Here is a 25,846-nt window from a genome sequence, read left to right on the forward strand (position 1 = left end):
GCAGAGTTAAGTCTCAGTATGTGAGGCACACTTCCTCCAGCTAGAGAAGAAAATTTCTTACAATCCCAAYATCTTTTATATAACCATAAAATGTGCAATACATTTAAAATAATGCTAAAATTCTAAATCTCAAAGGCACTCAAAGAAGACAAAAATATTGAAAGTAGATACTAAAATTTCTGCTAATTCTATCTAGATAGTTGAGTTATATTTGGAAGAGTCACACAAGAAGTGACACTTCAACAATAACTTGGAGGACAAAGAAGAGTCTCAGCATAGTAGGATTTGTAGCAAAGATAATATGGAGTAAAATACAATGGAAAGGCAAAGAGAATTAATGTGATTCCACCTGTTACCTGTCATGTGTCCTCATAAAGTCCCAGGCCTTCTTAGAGCCATTCTGAGAAAAGAAGAAAAAATGTATTGATGAAATGAATTCCAAGTGAAAACAGACTGAAATGAAATTAAACAACATTTTAACAAGAATTTCTTGCAAAACTTGATGCAGGTAGTTTTATTTATGAAAACATTTTCCTTTATTTTGATGATATGTATTATAGAAGTTGAGAACTGCCATGAGGAGATCCTGTTGTGGATCAAGAGATTTGATCCACAATATCACACTGACAGTTAAAGCGAGTCTTGCTTTTTGCAAGGCAAAGCAAGACTTTGGACCCAATCCTGGCCATAGCAATGGCTACAAAAACTGCATCTAATTACTCATGTGCTAGGAAGCTATGTTTTCACCAGTAAAATAATCTATGGATGTCATTTCTTTCATGTTGTCTGTCCCGTAATGTTGTTATAGCTGGACAGAACAGCTCAGCATTTACCTCTYACCCAAACCCATTTGGGATGTAGGAAAATGACATCTTTCCCTCTAATTCCCTAACAGACCCAAATTACAGTTTTGTCCATGGTCCATGTCTAACACAAAGTGACAGCATTCCATTCATACCCAACTGCTTATATTCAACCTTGCTTGTCGTCGTGGTGTCTGTTTTTTAGCAGTAGGCTTAATTTACAGTGCTTACCCAAGAACTGGGAGACAATAAATGAACGATTTTCTCAAGACTGACAGGGTTCAAGTCTATCTTGTAGATGTACTTCTTGATTTGGATTTCGGTTTGCACCATCGTGACACATATTGGCAACTTCCCTCCACCTCCAGGAAATAATGTCATGTTGGTTTTGAACTATCAGAAACCAGATAGGCATAAAACTTCTGAACAAGTTTGCAACAGATTTATGTCTCTGTTTGGACATCTCATAAACAGTAATTCTCAGTAGCTGCTGTGCTACTATTCACGCTACTACTTGTAAGTCATCTTGGACCAATTTCCTCTGCTATCTTAAATAGAATTAAATTTACTGTAGCAAAGCTGAAACTAACCCATGAAAATAAATGTCTTTTTTTCCATTAAACAGTTTTCTAGTCATATATGTGAATACATACACAGCAGCTAACAGAGACAGATATATGATGTTGTACCACACTTCTTAGAATTACAACAGTATTTTTCAGTGGAAATATGACTCAGAGGCCTCTCTCCAAGGTCATTTTAAAATCTGTATAAGAAATCAGCATTTGACTAACAGAAATTCTTTTGGTTGCTATTTCCTTTTCCTTGCTGATAAAAGAGACTTGCTGAAAATCTAGATATCTAAAAATATATCTCAAATGAAGAGCAGTAGAAGCTACCTATTATAAAGTATCCTTAAATGGACGATCAAGCCCTGAGCAACTGGTTAATGATTTAAAGCAGGTAAATGTGAGCAATGAAAGAAGAATCAAGCTCAGTTGGTGGGTAAAGGTGCCAACCAATATAGACAGGCCCTTCAGCTCTATTACAGATGTCATGGCTACCAAGTACACAACAGCTGGTGGGGATTAGATAACAAGCACTCCGGTTCAGAGATTAAGCTCCTGAGCTTTATGAGTTTACCAAGCTTTTTGGAAGAGTAACTGTTTGCTTGCTAGCAGGGTTTTCCTTCATTCCCACAGCTCTAATTATAAACAGTTGTTCACCTCAAGAGAAACTCTAGTCTACTCTTCYATCAGTGCCTGCACATAACTTCTGTTAGCACTGACAGGAATCGCACGCATGCATCAGAAGGAGAAGCCATGTCATTGTTTAAAGGAAACATTATGTTGAAAGAGAAATAAAGACAGCAAATTCTCAGTAAGAACTGAAATAGTAAAGCCCTTATTCATCAAGATGCGCGTATATCCAATCTGTTTGGATTCTCATCACCTGATGAGCGGTATAGCTTTGAAGTTAATAGCATAGACCAATGATGTGTAGCAAGATTAATTTAAGAAATTAATTRTATAAGGTCCTCTTAATCCTTTTGTAGGGTTATTTCTGCCTAAAACGCTTTTATTGGTGGGATTTTCTCTTGTTCGCAGATCACTGYGCAATTTGTCTTTTGTCGTGTGCAGTCTGGGAAACTGTGGGCTTTTGCACCTACCACCACATTAGTTCTCCAGCTTCAACCTTCTCCTTCCCCAAATGCAAAGATATGCTCCCATCCTTTCCACATTTGCAATGACAGTATGGGAGAAATGTGTCTAGCTGATGAAGACGACAAACAAAAATAAGTCTGAATCAGTGCTATTTCAGGATTAATTTAGGCAATTAATTGCTGTGATGCTACTTCCTATGCTATGAACCTGGCAGTAATCCTCCTGGCCCTTTCTTCCTGACACAATTCTGCAAATTATAGAACCTGATTGCCATAAGGCACTTAGGAAAGAGTTTCAAATAGCCAAGGAAAATTATACCCTGGAGAACAAACCTCATCCAGATGGGATCCATCCGATCTGTATGCCCTCTTCTCATGGATGAACCCCATTGCTATTAAAAGAATCTACCTTACAGATATATACATAATCTTTAACAGAAAACAAATAAAAAATAATTTAAGCAGAAAACAATTATCTATTTTCTAAGTGGTTGAAGAGCACATAAAGCATTTTGTCTAGAACATAGGTTTGTTTTTGATTAGTTTAAGACCCCAATTCAAAACCAGCTACAGGCTAAATTAACTTGATTCTATCCATTCAAGATGCTGGTTATCATCAGATGCTGTCTGGAGAACGTTGTTAAGCTTTTTCTGGTCTTATTTGAAAAAAAAAATCCATTATAAAATATGATCAACTTGCACCTGTCCAAATAAATAAATCAATAAACAAATGAAACATTCCAACATCTCATTGTTTACAGTGGCAGAAACTCAAATGAGCACCATTCATGCCCTATTGTCCAAGTCAAATGTAATTTGAATCCAACTGTATGGAGTTGAGTTTCTATTGTACCCAATATGTRGTTCTTTCCTAACAGACTAGTATGAGGGTTGCTAATTATTAATAGCATGTAAACAGTTACCAATGGTTTTTATGCTGCTTTACATACTTCACAGAACATTAATTCTAGCCAGTTTCCCACCAACTATGGCAAGCGGTATGTAATATCTCTATCTTATATTTCCTATAGACGGAAAAAGGTATTTGCAGAAACTGATCAAGATTCATGCTTTTAAAAGCCAAACAGCCGTAATTATTTGTTACACCCAACTATYCCATTCCACAAACCCTGGCATTTGCTTTGACAAAGTTCTGCTCTCATCACAACYACAGACAGTCGCGAAGAAATAAAGGTAGCAACGATCAAGGTTGCTCCTCAAAGCCAGAAGCACTTTTGTGACACACAAAAAATCTCAAATCCTAAATCTTTCATTTTAATAAATATATATTTGCATATTTATAAAATAGTCCATTTTCCAATGTACAAGGAATGATCAAAGTATCTTTCAAGGAAGTGGGAGAAGTAACTGTAATAGATCACTGTGAAACCAACACCCATGATGGCAAGAAGAAAGGACTATATTATTACATTTTAAACAGATTTAAACAAATTATCCTTCAATTAGGAAATGTTCCCTGTGATGTTTTACAAAGATTAATATATCAACAGTGCTTTATATTAGTTTTTATCTGTTTCGAATGGCAGTTCTGGTACTCCGATAACATTGAGTATCATGAATTTGATTTAGTAAATCTTTAATCAAAAATAATCACACTCYGGTTCTGTGCTCCGTGACCAGGTACTGTCATGCTGCAATACTGAACTAGTGCATGTAGTATGTGTCAATTAATAAAGCCGTATTCCAGGAGAGGCAGCTTGCAAGACAAGTTGGTTTCATATTACACAGGAGAAAGATTACTTGCATAAGCACAAATTGCATAATAAAGCCATATCAGGTCAGATGAAATGTCCATCCTGCCCAGTATCAYATTTCTAATAGTGGATGCCTACAGAAAAAAGAAGAATAGAGGAAGCATACAGCAATGCTTCTCCAGAATCTCTTCAGGCTTTGAGAAAAGGCAGTTGAAAGACATCAAAAGACATGCAGCATTTAAATTAAAGCCCCCCCCCCCTTTTTTTTTTCTCCCCCTGGAAAAGCAAACATAAATGATCAAAACTACCTGAATGTGTCACATTAGAGCATCACAAATCCTGCTCATCTTGGCTACAGGTCTGACTTGACAGTGGCATTGACAACGTTGTCAGAATTACAGCAGTACAGTTTGATTCACAGTCACACGAGAACTTGATCCCTTTCAGTGTAAGTGGTTGCAGAGCTGCCATCTGCTGCAACACCAGAGTTCGACCACGGATGTGACTTGAGCAGTCGAGATTCCTACAAGCAGAGAGCTCTTCATAATACTGTCCATATCTGACCATCAGATATGTCTCTCTGCATCCTTGCAACTATTTTCTAATACTCTCCCTGCACCTGCACATTGCCACAAACCTTTCCTGGACCTTGTTTCATGCCATCAATTACAGGTAACTGAGCTGTTCTGAAGCCTCCAAACAGAATCCTTGCCAGTTCTTGATCCAAACCACCCCTGTCCCCTGCTAAAATGGTTGACGACTCACTCCACTTGGAATATAGCCATACTCCAATTTCCTCCACCTGCTCAGGCAATACAGCATCTAAACAGCATTGCCAAACAACTGTCAGAATAAATATGCAAAGACTAACCACTTTCAGTAGGTCCATTTCAGAGCTGGCAGCCAGCATCTACAGATTACTCCCAGATGGCCRTCCTTACTGGAGAAAGTCAAGAGGATTTAGCCTAGTCTAGAGAATAAAGAAGGTAGAGGGTGAGCTATACTAATAAAGTGAATGTTTTGTGAAACACCAATAAACAAGCCATGACTACATGGCCTCAAGACTTATGTTAATCTCCATGACTGTCTCCTTGTCTGGGTATTTCCTCCTTCCCCATCAGCACACAGTAACCCATGTACCTGTGTTAATACAGGTTAGCAAAGCACCAGGTYGCATGTCAGCACTGCGTCCCATTCCTGCCTGCCCAGGCACTGCTTCGGAGCTTCATCCCACCTCACTGTCCTGGTGTTCCTCGTCAGGCCAGGCATCCTCTTCACCAGAGCAGGAAACCTTGAGTCATCCACCAGCTCTCCAATCCTACGGTGACACTGGCCATGCTTCATGTGAGAAATCAGGGATATGTCCTAAAACAAGCCACAGGGAAGCTCTAAAATAGGTCACAGGGAAGCTCTCCTCTACTCCTCACCAGGGCCAACTTGAGTGGTTTCCTCCTCCTCTTCCCTGAGGGCAGCACCAGTAGCTCTTGAACCAGTTTATATTTGAGGTAAGGAAGCATTTTTAAGGGATTTTTTTGTACCTGTTACACTGATGTGTTTCTATTTACTCTTAAGCGTACATGTGGTAATTTTCAAACAACTGTTAAAASAAGGGTGTCTAAAATAAATCCTCAATAGGCAGCTTTACAGTGACAGATTTCTTGCAGTTATTCTATTTGGAAGTTCAGACCATTCAAACAAAYCAGAAGTTGTATCAGAACTGCACCAATTTCAACGACAGCCAAGCTTGTTTTAATGATCGCTGGTCAGACAACACGTGACTGAAACAGAAAATGTACTTACCCAACTCTGCTTTAAGCTTTTCTTATTTCATTTACTCTTATGGAAAAGTACTGAATTGAAGGCACTGGCTAATTATATCTCCCATGTTTATCCTCAGAAAACTGCTGCTTGGACAGGCAATAGCAAAGCTTCCAAGTCCTGCAGTATCACTGCAAAAGGGTTCATAGTTTTCTGTAGATTTTTGATGAGACTTAATAAGAGGGTAAGCAGGCAGATCACTTAGGATGTTGGAGGTCTCCTAAAYGCATACATACGCCCAAAATAAGCAAATCAACCTCACAAATGTCATTAATAAAGAAAAAATATTTCCATGACAATGATTAACTTCTTATTGTTTACATTACTGGAGAGACAACAAGATGACTGGTGACCTATTGTGACAGGCACTAAACACATATAGTGGGCACAGCGAGTTCACAATTCCATCAGAACGCAGACAAAAGTTGGTGTAAACAAACAAGAGGCAGTTAAGGAAGAAAGGCAAATACATTATGGTATAGATAAGCTACATGCACAAGTTGTGACGTTTAAAATGACACACCAGTAATGATCCTCTAGCCCATACCAGTTGGACTGGATGTAAAGCAGTCATCCAAGAAATAAATGTCCCATGTTTGTGGAAAAAAAAAATCCCATGGTTGATATAATTACAAAACAAAAACAACTTTGTCCTCTCTGCTCTGGCTATTCTGTTTCCACAGTACTAAGACACAAAGGCAATTAATGTGCTTAATGCAAAGGGATTATGACCATTCACTGTGCAATAAAATAGTAACACTACAGGTAAAGAAAAACAGATAAGAGAATTAATTGGCAAATAATGGTTTTAACCGAGTCTGCAGTGCCAAGCCAGTGTGCAGTCCCTGTTTAATCATTTACATGTAACAAAGCAGGATAAGTCCCTAGAGGGATAATCATACTCTGCTTTCTTCTGTTCTCAATTATTTTTTAAGCTATGAGTGTAATTTTTTTCTTTAAAAACAAGTGTTAAACTTGTTTTTCTATTGCAGGCATTTCCCAATTCAACCCACCTTCTATAAACTTATCTATACTGTTTAATATTACTGTGCCCAGCATCACCTCTTGCTGAAGTACTTGTTGCCCAGACGTGCGTGGCAAGGAAACAGCAACTCAGCATTTTWGTAGATTGGTTTGGCCAGGAAAAATCAACATGAGCAGTGCAACTGGGGAGCCCAAATAACAGACTCGCAAAGCTAGGCAAAGATCTGCACCAACTGAGTCAGTTCTGCAGCTTCCAGTCATCCTTATTTTCTTATATTGGCTTTAATGGTTTTSTCACTTTTTATGATGAAAAGAAGCTGCCAATTAAATAATGCATAAAAGCACCCAAAAGCAACTTTTTTTTTTTTTTTTAAATAACAAATGGTCCTGTAATGGGAAAATATGTCCCCGACATGCATTATATGATGTGCATTAGCTGCTGCTTCTCTTTCAGTCACAGATATTGGCTTAAACAGAGCAGACTTCCCCTGTAATAAACCTAGCAAGGCTGCAGGTACTGGACACTACAAGCTAAGCCTCACCCCTCTGTAAATGAATTCTTCCTCCCTCTACAGCAGTGTTCCTATGGCTGAAATTTTCTTCTTACATTTCTTTTTTTCAGCATAATGGAATCAGAAGTCACATCCACAGCAATTTTCAGTGGAAACAAATGAGGATGTATAATCTAATACAGACCCTTTCTTGACACCTTAATTATTAATGTACTGTAATTTTTGTTATGTACAGATAATACATTAAGGTTTCCAATGTCACAATGATGTGTGTGCAAAAATTGCATTTCCAGGTCAATCTCAAGTCCCAAAACTTTATGCTTTTCACCATCATATCATAAAAGTATTGATCAAATTACCTTGCATTCTCTGAATAATTTTCAGAGTATTTTCAGCATTCTGCCAAAAAAAAAGCCCTGTAAAAAATAACATGCCAAAAAAAAAAAAAAAGAGAAAATCATCTACCCCATGGTTTATTTTTTGTTTGTTTTAGAAAATAAAGCATTAGTGATGAACATGGAATTGTGAAATCCATACAAACAACGTATACTGGAAAAGACAGCTAAAGCATGTTTGAACTTGTAAAAATTTCAAAATAAAATACTTCTTCCACATGCATTAAAAGTTTCCTTATTTCTCGTTAAATATCTCTTTTTGATTAATAAGATGGAGGAGAGAGAACAGCTAACTCTTTTTTTTTTTGATTTACATAAACTAGAGAGCTGCCACGCTGTATCTGAAAACCTTCATCCACAAACAATAGTTCATAAGACAAGTCAGAAATTGAAGGGCAATTCATATTAAATTTTTTCATTTGAAAAAGAACTACTCTGAACAGAAGAACGTATAAAATGTTTAAATATTTAAAATAACAGCTTGTAATGGATTTTGCCTAAAAGAAAGGTTTGATTTGCCATAAACAAGAAAAAAGCTTTCTCTTATATTTTATAGAAGGTATTACATGTCTTTCAAAATGTAAGTATATTGTTTCTAAAGTATTTATATATCTATATCTATATCTATCTATCTATCTATCTATCTATCTATCTATCTATCTATCTATAAAGTTTTCACTTATAACTATTCAACAAAGCAGCCTTGGTCTAGCCAAAATTTTTCCAAAAAGTAAGGAGATACATCTGGTAAGGAGTGTTTAAGAGAAAGACACAGGCACACAAAAAGGCCTAAATTACAATATTAGTCCACACCCACTAATCCACTCCATCAGACTGCACATGCTGAAGTAAATGAAGCCTCATCTTCAAAAGCAATTTGCAGAATTACTTGCTGATGTTGAAGAACTACTTCAAAAGATTTTTAAGTGTTATGGAATTTTACTGTTTTTTAAACAAGCCACTGTTTAAGCTCAAGAGGAAAGGGGAGGTGTTTGGTTTTTAAACAAAGCTTTTAAGGTTTCATTACTAAACTATCCAGAATGTTTATTTTAAAAGCCTTATGATTACAAATAATAGTGCCTCCCAGTTTTTAACTTACTGGTATTCAAATATTTCAGTTAAAAAACACTCACTTTAGTGCCTTGGGGAGCTGCATCAAGAATAYAGATGAATGACTTTTCAACAACCTATAAAAATGAATTTTACACCCAACACACAGACCACTATTGCTAATTGACTTTCACTAACAATATTTATAATTTCATAACTWAAACTAAATCTAGTGTGGTTCATGGGAACAACTTGCTCCCCAGCATGCCAGCTCAAGCTGACACGGCAGTCTGGGGCAAGGCGAATCTTGCTGCACGGTGCATGTAAAAGGATCCTGAATGCGAGAGAAAGGTGCTAAGCTCTGTGTCACAACAGACTCTTCGAGGCAYGGACTTGATTTCCTACATGACATTAGTTAGAAGACACTGACTTCTTGAAGAAGTCATAATATGTATCAGTACAGACCACACCGCRGATACTTGAAGAGACATAAAACCTAGGGTCACAGACTACAATTTTTACAACCCATATCAATTTTCTCTTCAAAGTGAGGGTTATTCTGGTAGAAGTTCGCAAGAAAACTGCAAACAGATGGTTGTGGCAATACCGTTCAAAGGTGCAATTTTTTCACACTTTAGGAGGTAAAATAAACAAGGGAGAACACATTAATTTATTCAACTGTTAATGCAATACTGGGCCAAGCCACTTTGTTCATTTTATGTACATCAACTGCCAGAACAATTACAACTAAGATACTTGATGTGTAAGTAAACTCTCTCTTATAATCCCCTGGAAGTTTACTTTTCAGGTCACAGTTTGTTTTTTGTGTGTACTTTTCAACAATGGAGTTGTTGCAGTTTAGTAGTTTAGCTTGGCATCSACCTATCAGTAAGATCACTTACCTTTGAATGAAATTTATAAAACATGAAAATGGAGCATATATGAATATATTAAGTCAAATCTCTTTGCTGTCTTTTTTTTTTATGTGCTTTTCAAGTGCAACATCGTTAGGAACAAATGCACGTACTTATTACATGTGCCTTATTCTACGGCAAACATAGTAGTATACTGAAATCTCTACTATAAAGAATAAAGATATGATACTTGCATTAAGAAACATGATAATCACAGAGGTCAYATTTATGACTCTTCTCACAAACATCATTTCATTGCCAGGTCAGCATATAACTGAAGTTTACACCTTGAGGTACAGATGAGCTCTTCCCGAGTACCAAGCTAACTCCAATAGAGTAAAGAATTGCTAATGGGTTGAGATTTCAAAAAGAAAAATCACAACATTTAAATCAAATAATAAACTGTTATGACTTTTATCTAGATTCCTGTAATATTATTGACTTTAATTTTCAAAATTTTCACTAAACTGTGTTTTCCCTCAAAAGCCTGTCAACAACCTTTCTTATTTTGTGAGGATGAAAGGAATACACACTTTCCAAATTTCAGGAAATTCCTTCAACTACTTTTTCTTCCAGTGACACTAAAGTATGAAACCCAGATCTTTGACTAGACTTAGTTAAGAGACAACATTGTAATGAAGAGAGATGATTTCACAGTGATATCATCTGTAAATTGTGCATTCAATTATGTGACAGAATGAACTCTTCCGTGAATAAGAATTGTTTACTAAAATAATGTTTCTAAAACAAGTGTTTTTACACTATATACATGCTTGCTGTAAAATTACAGAGGTCATTAAGCTATTATTTACACAATCTTTTCTCTATTTTTTTCTACTAATTGTTAGAAAAGGAAAATTCACCCTCCCTTCTTCTCTAGTTTTCCTCATGGTCTCCTGTGTGCAAACAACACAAACATTTCTACAGCCACACACTGAGCCACAATAACAACGTAATCTGGTTAAAACAACCTCTGCAGAGAAGGTCCTCTACCTTAGTCATGGCATCTCTGCATAAATGAAGGTACCACACAGCAAGAGAGGACAGCATGGAGATAAAGGCAAGTTGCCCCAAGTGGAAGGAGGCTTTTTCTTCCTCGCTGCTGTAGCCTGATTTAACACTGGCAGATTGCTATATCCTCAGGTAGCTTCACTTAACCATTCCACTTATTTTATTTTATTTTATTTTATTTTATTTTATTTTATTTTATTTTATTTTATTTTATTTTATTTTATTTTATTTTATTTTATTTTATTTTTCTTCCTATGATAAATGCTATCTGTAACTCCATTACTTACCTTCTACAATGCAGATATGGCAAATAATGACACGGTTGACTTTCAGTTCAATGGGATTAATACACAGGTCTTCTGAGGATCAGAAGCTAGAAGCAACTGAGACAACTGTCCTAGTAAAATTCAGTATCAGAAGGTGCAATGTTTTGTTTTCTCACTTCCATACCAGGATGAGCAACAGCGATAATTAGACATGCTAAAATTAAAAGTACTTAGGCATAGAGCAAGGACATGGAATACCTGTTAAATTTTATTGTATACCTTAATTATCCTATGAACACTAAGTAAATCAAAAATAAAATCTGAACATCCTAAGAAGCTGAGAAAAAATAAACTCAATTTTCCAAAATTACTTAAGGAATACAGAGTACTTTTTGAAAACAGTCAAATTTCCCATTTTTTCATTTGAAAAGGGAAAGTTAGGCTTTGTCCAAAGTCTATCCAGACTCCGAACAGCATTTCTGCTCAAGAGCATACATTGCTCTTGAGTGACTGTTGCCAACAKTGAAGGGCTCATGGCACTCCCTGTGCTACAGAAGGCACATCTGCTGGCTCCAGACCAGAGATTAAATGCCAAGGAAATACCCTAACCAGGCAGCTACTGGGAATTCTTAGAGTGTTTTTTGGTTTATTTCCTCTTCTGGAATTGTTCTGCTTTATACAACTTCTCACATATCCATCGAGTCAGAAACACAAAAAGTAACAAAAAAAAAAAAAAAACTTTGTCTTTCACTAGTAGACATGAATCTGAGGAGTAATTTATCATGATCAATCATACAAGCAGAACATCTTCAAAAGGAAAGGTTGCAGAAAGCACTGTAGCATTCCATAAATGTCTCTTTTTCAGGCACTCTCCTGAAGGATGGAAGATGTGAATTTAAAGACTCTACTCTGAACAGCTGTAATTTCAGACAAAAYGCAGAATCTGTAAAGAAAGTCTAAATGTCTTTATTAAGTTCTCCTGCAGAATATGACATTTTTCAAAATTGAAATATATCCCCCAGGACTACAGAGCTATTTCTGCTCTTCTATCTAATAGAGCCTAATACTTAGTGAAACTCAATGAGATAGATTCCTCCAAAATTCTTCTAGAAAATTACACTTATGAACATAAGTCACTGAAGACATTTTCCAACCTACTTAATTTTACTGATTAATTACCTGAAACACAGGTAACTATGCAAAAAAAAAAAAAAAATCTAAAAACATTAGAGCAGAAAAGAGTGAAAAATATCACTAGAAAAATTCTTTTATCTTTTCTAGCCCACTGGCAGCTGACTCCTTTTGACTACAGTTACTGAGCTAGCCTGGGAAGTTTCAGGGCAGTGGTAACCAGTGACAGACCAGCAGAGGAAACAATTTTGTACTTGATATAATAAAACCAGCTCAATTACCTCTGGGGTACAACATGYTCAGAACTGAGCAAGATTCAATATAACCTACCCATAGCAAGTCACTAAAGAGACCACACCAGATGGTAAATGTCACTTCCTATTCTTAAATGTTTTCCTTTACTCCTACTGCATTCCTAGTAAAAACATTCTTTTAACCCTTTAAAAAAAGGACTTCCAGTGCACTTCATTCTGGAGAAAACTCTCCTTTGGTCCAAATCTTGCAACATTCTTGCAACTCCAGGAAYTCCCTTGGTATTTTACGCCAAAGAATTGGGGTATGCAGAAGAAAACCTAATTTAGAATCTCCTTGATTCAAAGAGAGAAATTCCACCGACTTCTCTGGGATTTTGAGCCGTCGCCGCATCTGAGCAAGCACGTCAAGGAAAGCAGCAGACAGGCGCAGTCGGTAGAAGGAGAAAATGAATCTTAAAATCATGAGTCCCAAGGCAACCACTACGCCTACAAGCATAATTTCTTCTTTGCCAGGCAAGGTCGTGACCCTTACCCAAAAGAGGAAGGAAAGGAACTGTCCTTTCATCACTAATTTCACTACGCCATTCAGGAAAACAACACTGAGAGCACCAGAAAACCACAGTCCAAGTTGCCACTAGTATTTCAGCCAAATGTTAATCACTACCATCAATTGTCTTGTATTTCTCATTACCTATTTAGTCATTCTAACAAACCCTGTTGCAACTTAAACATGGGCTGATTAAAATCTTCTCCAGTTGACAGGGAGCAGAAAAAGAACCTATCCCTCTTCTGCCACGGACCATTCCATTTTCAGACAGCTGCATTCAAAAGCTATGCAATAAATAAATGTTAGTGCTAGTTTCCAAAACAAAATTCTATTTTCAGACCATCATTTGTAGATCGCTGCCACCTGAAGCAGATCACCGAACAGCTCAACGAACTGCATGCCTTGCATCACACCCAGGTCTGATACATGCCCGGGAAAAAAAAAAAAGAAAAAAAAAAAAAAAAGCCAGCATTAACCAGATTAACCAAGGTTAGCAAGCAGCACTTAGGAGATGCCAAGTTTCAACAAAGTTGGGAACAAAGCCAGGTGCAGCACCGTGGTGTCCCCATGGTGAAAGAGAAGTAGGAAAGGACGCCTCCTACACGCCGGTCTCATCGGAGCTCACGGTTACCACTTACTGCAAGTGTTTTTATAGACAAGGTCTAGGCATTTTTAGCATGTAGGACTGAATACAGTAAGCACGTCTCAACTATTTACTGCTGGCTCCTTTCAYAGAATAAGTCAGCTCATGGTTTCCTATCTCTGAGCATTCAATGTCAGGAATCCAGCATCTGAATCTTAAATCTTACRTAGAGTGAAGCTTTATGTATTTGCTCCACAGAGGCGGTAGGACTGGTGTGAGAATGAAGAAGTAGCTTCCGCAAGCACTACAAGTACGCATCTTTTTTTGCAAGGGCAAAATACACTTTTATACACTTTTCAATATACACAGTACACTTTTCTGGCTAAAAAATATATAACACATAGCAGTGCAAGAAGCTGCTCCTTTTCCGTCCTCCCGCCGGGCACACGTGCTGGGTACGGCTTGCCACGCCACTCGGAGCAGCACTGGACAGCGTACTCTGCACGGGCTGTGCAAGAACCCACAGGCAGGGGGAAGGAAAACACGGAGTCAGACTGGCCGCTAGACTTCAGACCTACCTATTATATCTCATGCTTTTTTTTTCCCCCCCTTTTATTAAAAAAAAAAAAAAAAAAAAAGTGCTTCAAAAGCAAATATTGAAATATTCCATCAGTTTTATCTTTTAAAGAAATGTTTTCACTGACCATCTTGGTCTCAGTTGCTTGGTCTGATTGCTTGGTCATCTACTGCGACCCATACCCTCAATTCTTACTCAAAATCTTGCCAATTGTATTTCTACTTCTACAAATTAAGCTTTCTCCATGGAGGGTACCCTGATGCTCGAGGGAGGTCTATATGTTCCAGTGATTCCTGTGAGAGTCCTGCCAAGAGATTTAACTCCTAGACAGATCAAAGCAAACGTAACCAGATAAAAAGTAATAGGGCTGTCCAGACGGACAGGTGAATCATCTATCTTTGGAAAGAAAGATGCTTTACAGAAACACAGTCAGGTTTTACACTTGGAAGGACTATCCAGTGCTGCTGCCTTCACTTCTGCACTAGTGATTATTCGCCCTGGTTTTTCACTCAGCAGTGGCCAATCTTTAACTTAGATATCTGAGTGTGGCAAATCAGGCAAGTTACTGATCAAGTCTGAGGCTGTACAAAGCTGCTGCATATGAAATGTTTTCTAAAGGATAATATAAACTTTGCAGACAAAATAAGCCCGTAACCATGTAAACCATTTTAAAATATATGAAAACTTCACTTTGGAGACATCACTCAATTCTTTAAAGMATTGCTGAGAGGCTGTTCTGCCAAAATCCACCTATTTATGTCTCCTATTTTAAATTACCAGAAATGTTAAAACACTAAAGCTGACTACTAAGCACACGCACAAATATAAAAACTAGGACAGACTGGTCAAAAAGCTTGAGAGCCAGCCTTCCTCTAAAAAGGCTACTGCAAGTTCAAAACACTTAAATGACTAAGCAATAATAAACATCTGTGCTAAAGCCAGAAGAAAGTAGAATGAAGCCAGCAACTATTTCACCAGTTCCGAATAACACCATATGCAAGAGCTAAATAGGTTTTAAAATTATTTACAATGTTATACTGTCTGCAGCTTTATCTAATTGCCTTTTTTCTCCACATGTTGACTTAAGCTGAGTTTGTCAGAAYGTGCAATTTCTGGTCAAATAAGTGACTGCAATCACAGCAATTCAGTGTTTCTTCCCTAAGAAAGAGATCTGTTAGCCAAATTGCATGGGAGATGGCCTGATTTAGCATTAAGTAGAAACAACATGAGTGAAATACTGGCCTCACCAATATGAGCACCAAAAATATCACTGCTTTCAACACTGTCAGCATTTCTAAAGTGTATAAAAATATATACTGAGGAGGACAAGATCTCACCTTTTACAATCTGGAACCTTTTACAGTCTAGAACTATGCAGCAAAATATAAAGTTATTTCCACTATAATTCCATAACTGTCAATTGCTAATTGTTGCTCAGTGTTAAAATACCAAACAAGAACGAACTGCATTTCAGGTTTCAGTTGAGTTTTGGTAACAAACACTTCACCATCAAGTTTACACAAACTTTAAAAAAAAAACTATTCATCTTGAGTTGAYAGTTAGGAGAAAAAGGATTCTCAACTACTATCACTAACTAAAACATCAGCTAAAATGACAAATTCCATTGAGAAGTCAGTCTCCCTACTTTCAATTTGTACATCCTGAAAGCCTTACAGAAACGTTCTAATAATGTTATGCTTTTCAGTGATACATACCATTTCTAAGCACAGGATGTACAAATAATCCAGTCGCTGCAATCTTCATATATCAGGCTCTTGGCAAAAACAATTTTCTTCATTATGAATCAGACGAGAGTCAGAATCATGCCTAAGACYGAGCTGCTCAACTTCAAAAAGAACTCATGAATTAAAATTGAAACTACATTTAACATTTCTGAAATTATAAGAGGGACTAATGAATAATATACTGTGTACTTTATTAGGCTGCTGAAGAATTCTTTTAATCTTTCAAAATAATTATTTGTATTTACTTACTGAAAATGCACCTTGATCACATGCAGCCTCACACATCAGAACGAAAATCTGGCACAAAATTATAAAGCTCAAACTCTCCGTGAAAACATTGTTTTCTATGTGCACTAAATAGTTTCTTCCAATCTGAAGAAATGTACTACCCAGTTCTAAAAATTACACTGACTGGGAGGACTGCAGAGTGAGAGGGGGGAAAGGACAAGAAAGAARGAGAAACAGGTTCCAGAAGACAAGCTCAGGTGATTACTGTGTAATATACACATTCAGAGAGTAGATGAATACAACTATTTAATGCACTGCATTAATAACTTTTATTATTATTATTATTAAACTGTGATTTAAAAAAATTAGGAATTTCCAGTACTAATTATTAAAAATATCAGGCGAAAAAACATGCTTGAACATAGGCAAAAGAAAATTAAAAAGTCTAGTAATCGTTTACATTTTCATGCTTGCATACTTCTCCTTACAGGAGGAAAGAAAAATAAGAAAAACACATGCACATCCAGAGGGTCACAAAATCTGCAAAAGAGATACTTAACACGAGTTCCTGAGCAGATGACAAGCCATTAAACTTTCACCTTTAGGTAGTTATGATGATGTGATGTCTCTTTTATGATATCTCCATTTTTTAATTAAAATCTATGGTGTGTTTAACAAGCAATTCTTCCATCAATCTTTGATGTGTTTTACTTATAAAGCAATGACAGTTTTCAGCTCAGTCTCCTTAAAGTTCCAGAGAAACCATTTTCCACTCACTTGCTTTGAAAGCCATTAAAATAACTTGATGAAGAACAGCAGCAGGGGGCTAACAGAAGCCAAGGCTTAGTAACAACCTTTAGATTTTTCTCCTAAGACTTTCTCACAGACTCTCTTCACAAAGATCCTCAGGGCTTTTCATCCTCTCCCTTCTCCCAAGTCCCACCTCCTCCTTCTTCCCCCACCAAAAAAACAACAACAAAAAAAAACCAGTTCAAAGCGACAGACGCAACAAGCTCCAGGTTTTGCTCTTAATTTCGCTTTTACCTTTCAGTTTTGAAAGACCAAATTGAAATTTAATTCCTATAGCAGTGGCCAATTCCTCATCATCTTGCCTTTGGGGGAAAAAAAAAAAAAAAAGATAATCAAAAATATTCGTTAGTAACTTGAAAACATCTGCAACATCTTCCAACCCTTCTGAGAGCTGAAGAAGGTGCAGGTACAAAGAAATGCACCTGTTCTTTAAAAGACATATATAACTTACATCATTGTTAAGTTAACATTACATAATTGGTCATTAATTGAACTGATCAGTCATCTTTGTATAGTTCTATGTTTTAGCACCRTCTTGTTGAGATCTATTTAAGAGTTTAATGCTGTAGTGGTTTAAAAATTGGGATACAGAGGCGATTGCCAAATAGCCTTTAATCACACTTCAAAAATGGCAACTGTTTGCAATAAACTATTTGGTTATAGTTTCATCCAAATTTAGAAAGCAGGGTTTCATTGAAAACAGAAACATGAGGATAATACTTGTCTAAATCAGAATCTGTAGAGCATGATGTTTTTCATCTCTCTTGCAGTATTCACAACTTTTTTTAAAAAYTTTTTAATATAGCATTATAGTTAACTCAAAAACATTGACCTTTGATCAATGATTCTGGGAAACTTGTGGAACCAAGTGACCCCAGTGCTGGACTGCCACTGCAATTACAATATTCAAGTGATATCACCCAAATTCAGCACCCWGCATTTCTGCAATGCAATCAGCTACTCTTATGAAATCAGGTTGGAAGACATCCTTATCCATCCCAAATTCCAGCTACAATTCCTTGTTCTTTTAAAAAGAAGAGCTATAGTCAGGGTGCACGTGGCGAGAGGCACCCGGTGACCAGAGAAGGCCGGGCAGCCGTCCCCGTGCCCGCAGGACGGTGGCAGCACGTTGGGGATCCGGGGTCAGCACAGACAGATGGTGGCCGTTGCCATCACAGCTAAGTCACCTCTTGTCCTCCGACCACWGAGCTTTTTGTTCTCCAGTTGACTGGAGAACAAAACGTGTGACTCTCACACGTTGTGTTTTTACGCCCGTTTAGCAAGGCAGGACTTCCTTTTATAAGCTGGGATAATATCTTGTGGAATAACCTCAGAAGGAATTTAAGTCTGTGAACTGATACAGTCCTATCAGAAAACATACAGAAAGTTTTTGTTGGCAGAATCCAGCAAGAACTGAAGGCAAAGAATTTCATTAAATATAGAAAACATATTCCAAGGAACAGTTACACTTACGTATGGTTTCCTACAAGCATACAAACATATTATAGAATTGGAGAGATGCAAGGCTRGAAAGACCTCACAAGATCACCCTGGACAATTCTCTTTAACAGAGGCAGGATCAAATACATGTCATGTGAGTGCTGTGTAACACATGCCAAATACCCAAAATGTGACTGTGCATTATCCACTCAGAGCTTCCACRGGGGCTGCTCCATCACGCAAACCTGACCATCAGTCATGCAGCTTTAGCTTTAAAATAAACACTTGTTGAACAGTTGTAATATCTTTGTATGAGAAGTAAATGACCTCTAGTTCATCACAAATGCTACTGAAGAACAAGCATTTCATTAAAATCACCAGTCATATTGCTTTTCTCTCTGCACTATTTTTCAAAGATTGATGCTTATTTCTGCAGAAGGGTAAACTTTTCCCCTRCTTTCTCTTTTCCGAGAAAGCCCATCTCTCACCTTTCAGAGTTTAGCCTCATTTCCCTATAATGTATTCATCACCACTCGGCACATCTGTCCCAGCAAATCCCATTTCCTGTTCTATTCATGAGGCTCCACAACCTGGAGCTTTAGTGATTGCCGCCACACTTTTCCCATGGCCTTCTCACCTCTCCCCCCCCACGGACCCGGCTCCCATTGTTTATCATCTGTTCTCCCCTGCTGCAAACTGCTGTCAGATGTTCACTTATCCCTAATCTTACTCACTGCCTTTGATATTCTTTCTAATCCAACAACCTGTCAACTGGGGCATCAGCCCATGTCCAGACCAGCTGCTCTGTCACAGGCTCTAAGATTCCCTCTCAGCTCCATGAGGCATTTAAAGGATTTTGACACAGCGACCACAACGTGAAACAAATAATTAATTCTGTTTTGATTGGCGGTCGTGGCTTTGGTGTGACATTAGCTGACCGCTATGAAAAGCTGAACTTCGGCTTGCCTAAACTTATGCRAACTTTAGCATAGCTATATTGAGAAGATTTTGATCAGTGTCTGAAGGGCAACTCTTTCAGAAACTTAAGTTTTTTGACACAGAAGACTTGTTCTAGTTAAAAATTATACCAAAAAAAGTAATCTGAACGCAACTCAGACAGGCAGTGAACTTTACATGCCTGYTGGCTAAGAAATATTTTTTTATGCAACATCAACTTATATATAAGGTTTTCAGGACACGGGAGTTGACCTTTTAGGAGCTGTAGCTGAGAATACGAATGCTTTTCAAGTACGTCTTGTAGCTGAGATAAAAATTGTTATTTAAAATGCATGTGAATTTTCTAGAATATAATGAAGTGTGTTTTCATTCCACATAAACTTATCAAAAACTATCTTCTCAAACACTTTAGAGAATATTCTCCTYTATGGGAAATGTCACATTTCCATAATATTCAGATTTGCTATAAATTTAAAATGTTACTCTATTCATCTGCTTTAAAATACACCAAATACATACAGTGTCAAGAGATGAAATAATGATTCAGAGGACAGACTTTTTTGTACTGGGAAAAAAGTATCTGGTATTTAAGCAAACATATGTATTTTGATCCAAACTGAAAGCAAATACAACACTTGGGAGCTGAAGCACATGAATACTAGTTTATTTCTCAGCTATAGCTGCAATTACTATAAAAGTCATAGCACCAAAAAAGTCAAAAATGTGCTTTGTATGTTGTGGCAGTCATGTTTCACACACAAAAAATATAATATAATTTCAGCGTTGGAYATTATAACATATTTCATTCACTAAGAACTAAACCACTTTCATTCTTAGGGCTTGTCTCTACCAGGGCATCTAGAAAATTAATCTGATGAACTTGAATTCTGCTAGTTAAACTCCATTAAACTATGTGGACACAGTTTAGTTTACTGCTCCCTTAGGGCATACACTGGAAAGTTAACATGGATTAAGGTAGGGTACGAATTCAAAGTGCAGTCGTACTTTGAAAGCGGTTTAACGTAAACAGCCCCAGACTCTTTGTTGTAGCACGAGACACGGCGTTAATCAGGAGAGTCCTGTGCAGACAAGCCCTGGCGCATGAGGCTACTGCAGCAATATTGTCAAAGCCAACGGCTTTCCCACCTCTTTGTTTGCAGGCCTGCAAACATCCTCCCGTGGAGCTGTAGATTTAATTTATGCRATGTGTAGCACATTAAAACTTACTGATAAATCCATCTGCTTTGCTTAGATGACCTATATGGGCTACGTACAAGTAGCCCAATGGCCACCAGTGAGCAGGGTACCAGAACTTCCAAAATACTGGTTTAACTTAACTACAACACAGGCATTTCCTCTTAAGACTAGCTTCCAATTTCATGGCTATTTCACAGTAACCATCCAATTCCCAAACACTAGCTATTAATTACATTAAATAAGATTTCAGTGTTCACTTAATAATGTACAAGTACTTCAGCTCTGTGTAAAGATGTTATGAAACATGATCCACGCTACCTTATTCTCTCCAGTAAGAGAAATTTGCTGTTAAGTTTGTTTACTCATAAGTGATTTAAAACTGTGAAGATTTTTCACTGCCAACTAAGTTCTATGTATTTATTTCACACTGCCTTGTGTTCTCCTGTTGAAGCATACTAGATATAGAAATTAAGACTAATACAGCACAATATTCACCAAAACAAAGAAGAGTACTGCTATTCTTTTCAACTGCTTCTCTTACTTGCTAATTCTTATTTCTGCCTTTGGTAATTCTTAAATATCCCACGCTAAAATAATTCATGCAACTCTGCWGAATTGCATTCAAAATATATGGGAGACTCACAAACGAGCATGCTTAGATTCCTTAATTTCTTACTGTAAACTTGTGCCTTTACTGCAGAGAACACTTCCTCTAGAAGGAAGTATGTGTTGCCTCGGGATCTAACTCCCTAATGCTACTGCTGCTAAAACTTCATGTTTCCTTGCTTTAATGCACATGGAATAACCATACTGCACTTCAGTCACAATTTGCCATTAGCATGGCAGCAGTCAGATCAAAATCATGTCTCTTGCAGCACCTCTGGAAGTGGTCAAGGTGCTTGAGGAAGAATATATGGGCAAGACGCCCTCAACCTCCAGCAATTCGCAGCTCGGGGACTTCCTGAGCTAAAAGTGCTTTGTTTGTATTTAGGATTAATATTATATACCAACATAAGATAGAAGAAAAGATGAAGAAATTAACACTAATTTGCAGAGAAAATATTACCCCCAGTTACTGCATTACTCCTTTGAAAATATCAATTATAAAATAAACGTCTTACAGGATAGCACATTTCCTACTGCTGGAGCCTTTTGAAGAGTCAACAGAAGAGCACTACTAGTTTGAACAGGTAACTTAACAATGTTTATTTCCTCAACAGTATCATTCTGAACTGTCAAGCAGAAAAGAATGTTTCATGTTTATAAAAAAGCAGAAGGATGTTCTAGAAAGTATTTCAGGCAGCTGGGCACATTCATGTTGCTCTTACCAGATGAAAAATTCTGAATGTATTATATGTATTAGAGCACTACACAGCTAGGCTCTTTGCTACATGAGTGTAATGTTCTTGTGACAAAAGGGATATAGGCTTTAATTCTCTACAACACACAGCTCATTGGAGAATTAGTGTCTTAATCTTTCTGGCACCTTTGAGACAGCTAAGTGGCAAAAATACAGAAACAGAGAGGCTGCTCACGGTTGCATTAAAAAGCAATATGAAATCTAGGATTAGAAATAAGAAATTCCTGGTACACTCACAAATTGTACACTCGTCCTGAGGAACACTTCCTTATCCACTGCTAAAACTTGAAGCCATGAAAAGTTAATTCTCTTAACATCACATGAAAACATSATGCATTAATATGGTACTAAGGAAATCATTTTTCACGTATTTAACACTAAAATGAATGGCACTAAACTTGAAAGCAATAGAGGAAAAGTGTTGTTCAGGYTGTGGAGTACTCTGAACTGTGGAAGCAATGGGAAGCTCACAAAAGAGKAAGAAGTTTCAGTTTACAATTCTGACTCTATTCTTAGGTCAAAATGCACAGAGCTTTCTAGGTTGTCCCATATCATTGAAATAGATGCCCATTCACTATTCCACAGATTTTATATGTAACCTCACCTGCATTATTAGTCACACTTGATAACAGTCTAGCATCACACTTCTAAAAGATCCCGGCCAGAACGCAGGCATGTGTTACACACTGCGAGGAAGCAGCGGCAAGAGCTCCCTTGCCAGAACCACCTTCAAAAACAAAGCTGTAAGCGTCTGGGCTAGAGCCAGAGGCTTTGAAAAGCGGGCTCTGGGCAAAACTCTCTGAAAAAGCTTAAGATATTCCCCCAGCGAGACGCTTCCCCAGGCCGAAGTTCTGCCTTCCCTTTGAAGGATCCTGTCCCCAGTATAGAGGTCACCAAAAAGAATATGCAAAGACATCTTGCTCGGTCCTGTGCAAAGGTCAGCAGGCTAACTCAAACTGCTAACAAAAGTGGGTTTGAACTGGAACAGAAGAGAAAGAACTGGTGCAGAAGCACTTTGCCTTCTGCTGATTCTCAGTGGGTGGTAACCACTAGCACCAGGACACAGTAGCACACCAAAAAATCTGAAGTTACTGCAAGATTGACCAGAGGTCTGTGAAAGCACCACGTCAGGGTCCAAATCGAACATACATAACCAGTTAAAACTCTGTTCTGCTGCTGATTAAGTCCGTGTTCAATCCAGACTCCYATTTGGATATATAATCCTGCCCCAAATCCTGACAATACTGCTCGAGAGTTGCTCAGAGTTTATTCCACGCCTTGGTCCCAGCACGACTCTTAAACTTGGTATTTTCTATTTGTCCAACATATAGTCCAGTGCCTGGCTACCATACACAAGAGAGAGCTGCAGATTTACACACAAACGTATTTCCCAGCAGTGAGAGCATTCTCCTGTGATGTGGGAAGCAGTATTAATTGAAGCAAGATCCTGCAGCCTGACTCTACCACATCCCAGGGAAATGCCCCAGCCCCTGGGCACAGAGTTAATCTCTCATTAGCCATCCCTCCGGTCTCTTGAATACATTATTTATGAAAAGCAGAAAAACTTCAATAGGAAAAAGTGAGAAAAGATTTGCCACGGCGTTCCTGGTAGAGAAAACAATCCTCTAGGAGATAATATATGTTAAAAAAAAATCACTTTAGACAATAAATCAATTTGCACTTTGAGGACAAATACACATGAAAACACAGCCAGATGGCTATCCCATATAGGAGATAAATGAATTCTCTTCTTTCTGAATCAAGCAGAAAAAGAATATATAAGCAGGGCTCCCACTGACCAAATGAACAGCACACTCAGCAGGCTACTGAAGGTGCTGTGACCATCTCTGCTATCCTCACCCTTCCCATGCTTAAGGTAAAATATATTTCTTGACTAAGGATTGTGTTTTCAGGAAGGGATTCACAGCTAAAAAAATCCAAGCGAAACGCAGGGTCTATCCTGAGGAGCTGTTAGATGCCTACTTTGAAGAACACAGTTTTAAGCTTTACCTTACCCCTCTGCATTTGCCCATACAAATTTCCCTACAGTTTTTGTATACCTATAACTCCTGTAATGTGCTTGTTTCCACCTCTGTACAAAGACTGCACAAATTGTTTAAAGTTTAGTTGCTACTCAGATTTTCTTGGAGCCAGGCTTCTCCTAATGACTTAGATGAACACATGGTTCAAAGCCCAAAACTCGGTCCTAATGGTACAGATCTATTTTATTCTCTGCAAGAAATATGCAGGCTTGATTCTAAGTACAGACAACTGTGCTCCTTCAATTGTCCTGAACTCCTTGCCTGAAAATCTAGACATCCAAGTAACATATCTGTGTGGCCCAAATACTACCCAAACCTCTGGGCCTACAATTTTCAATGTGTTAAGTGCCTCTGACAGACAGGAAACCAGCCAGGTTCAGGCTCYGCTCTGGTGGGACCACAATCCTTCGCAGGCACCTCCAGGCATGGGCTTACACCAGAATTTCTGTAGCATTTTGTTTAGATTTAGCTTCTCCCCACCCACCCCAGGAAAGAAATCTGCAGATCAACTTGTTTAGCTGTAAGAAGAGTGAGGCRGGGATAAACACTTAGCATGTACAGTAAGGCAGGTGCCTAGCCCTGCTGGAAAGCATCAGTGTGTTACTGGCAATTGCATGAAAATATATATGTACAAGGTATATTTTTAATTTGCAGTCATTTCATGGGTTGCTTCCTTGTGACTTGCGGAGGTCTGGTGGTCTGCAGACCAAGSAGAGTAACAATAATTCACAACTCACTGTGGTGCAGTTTGTATGGATAAGGCCAGATTTGTAGGATAAAATGCCATGTCATTTGTATCTGAACCTGTATTGAACTCTCTAAGCTACTGCAGTGGAATCAAAGTTACCTCTACTGTAATTAGTTAGATGAAATGATTAAGAATCAGTCCTGTAATTTAAGGGCTCATGAATGCTCAGAGATAAATCTTAAAATCATATACCCTTTGAATATAGAAATTATTTGAATTTTCTGCGAGAAAAATATCAGTCACACACACACAAAAAAAAAAAAGAAACAAATGAAGTAAGACACTCACATTCTATTTTTACACAATCTTGAGCAGAGGAATCTATGCTTATTTCAGGAATATACCTGTTTCARTTTCAAAATGACAATCCAAGCCTGAACTATCATTCCACAACCCGTGGAAGGGAAAAAAATAAATTCCCTCTAGAGAGAATAAATTCACTCTAAGAGTAAGATAAAGTACCAATTGGAAACTGAGAAACCGGGAAGTTTCTGGGGCCAGATGGTGGACAAAAAAAAAAAAAAAAAAGAGAAAGACAGAGTTGTATAACAGGAAGACCTATTTAATAGTTCTATTTACCATACCTCTATTAAGATCAAGGACTAATGTTAAATTATTTTTGGTTTTAGTGACCAGAGGAATTTTTAAAAGTTCTTAAGCAGATCTGGCAACTAASTCTTAGATTTTAGACATCTAACTGTTCAGGTATTTCATGGGGTTTTCAGCAGGCCTAAACACTGTTGAAATAATTAGTCAAATGAATAAAAATATTTACCATTTCCTTTGGTTAGTAAGTCAGTTTTAAAAAGGAAAATGTGTTTTTAATAAACTTGAGGCCTGCTTCTGGGTCAGGTGCTGACAGCTGTACACTCATGCAYGTTTTGCTCACAGTAGGCTGAACCCAAGCCAACTTCTGCACATACACTTACATATTCATGCTATACTTATGTTCATTTGAAGATACTGAACTGGTTAAAAGAAAAAAAATCGCTGCCCTCAGTCAGCCCCCAAACACCCATTTTTAACCACCACATTACCAGCACAAGCATTTCCATTGTATCAGACATCCTATTGGTCTTTCTAGTTTATTTAGGTT

General features: G+C 37.7%; 1 protein-coding gene across 2 annotated transcripts in view; it reads right to left on the reverse strand.

Moving 5' to 3' along the window:
• NUDT14 (nudix hydrolase 14) overlaps positions 1-25,846 on the reverse strand; it is a 56,908-nt gene that overhangs the window by 29,570 nt on the left and 1,492 nt on the right. Inside the window, exons 1-2 of one of the 2 annotated variants that reach the window (XM_026039218.1) lie at positions 4,490-4,638; positions 357-400 (exon numbers count right to left, since the gene is read on the reverse strand). In XM_026039218.1, coding sequence (XP_025895003.1) covers positions 357-373 — 17 coding nt within the window. In that variant the 5' untranslated portion in view covers positions 374-400; positions 4,490-4,638. Of the gene's footprint in view, positions 1-356; positions 401-4,489; positions 4,639-25,846 lie in introns of those variants that run through there. The other variant, XM_026039217.1, reaches the window with a different exon arrangement.

Source organism: Nothoprocta perdicaria, unplaced genomic scaffold (genome assembly GCF_003342845.1).
Source record: "Nothoprocta perdicaria isolate Ctin4 unplaced genomic scaffold, notPer1 scaffold_223, whole genome shotgun sequence".
In the NCBI taxonomy this organism is placed as follows: domain Eukaryota; kingdom Metazoa; phylum Chordata; class Aves; order Tinamiformes; family Tinamidae; genus Nothoprocta; species Nothoprocta perdicaria.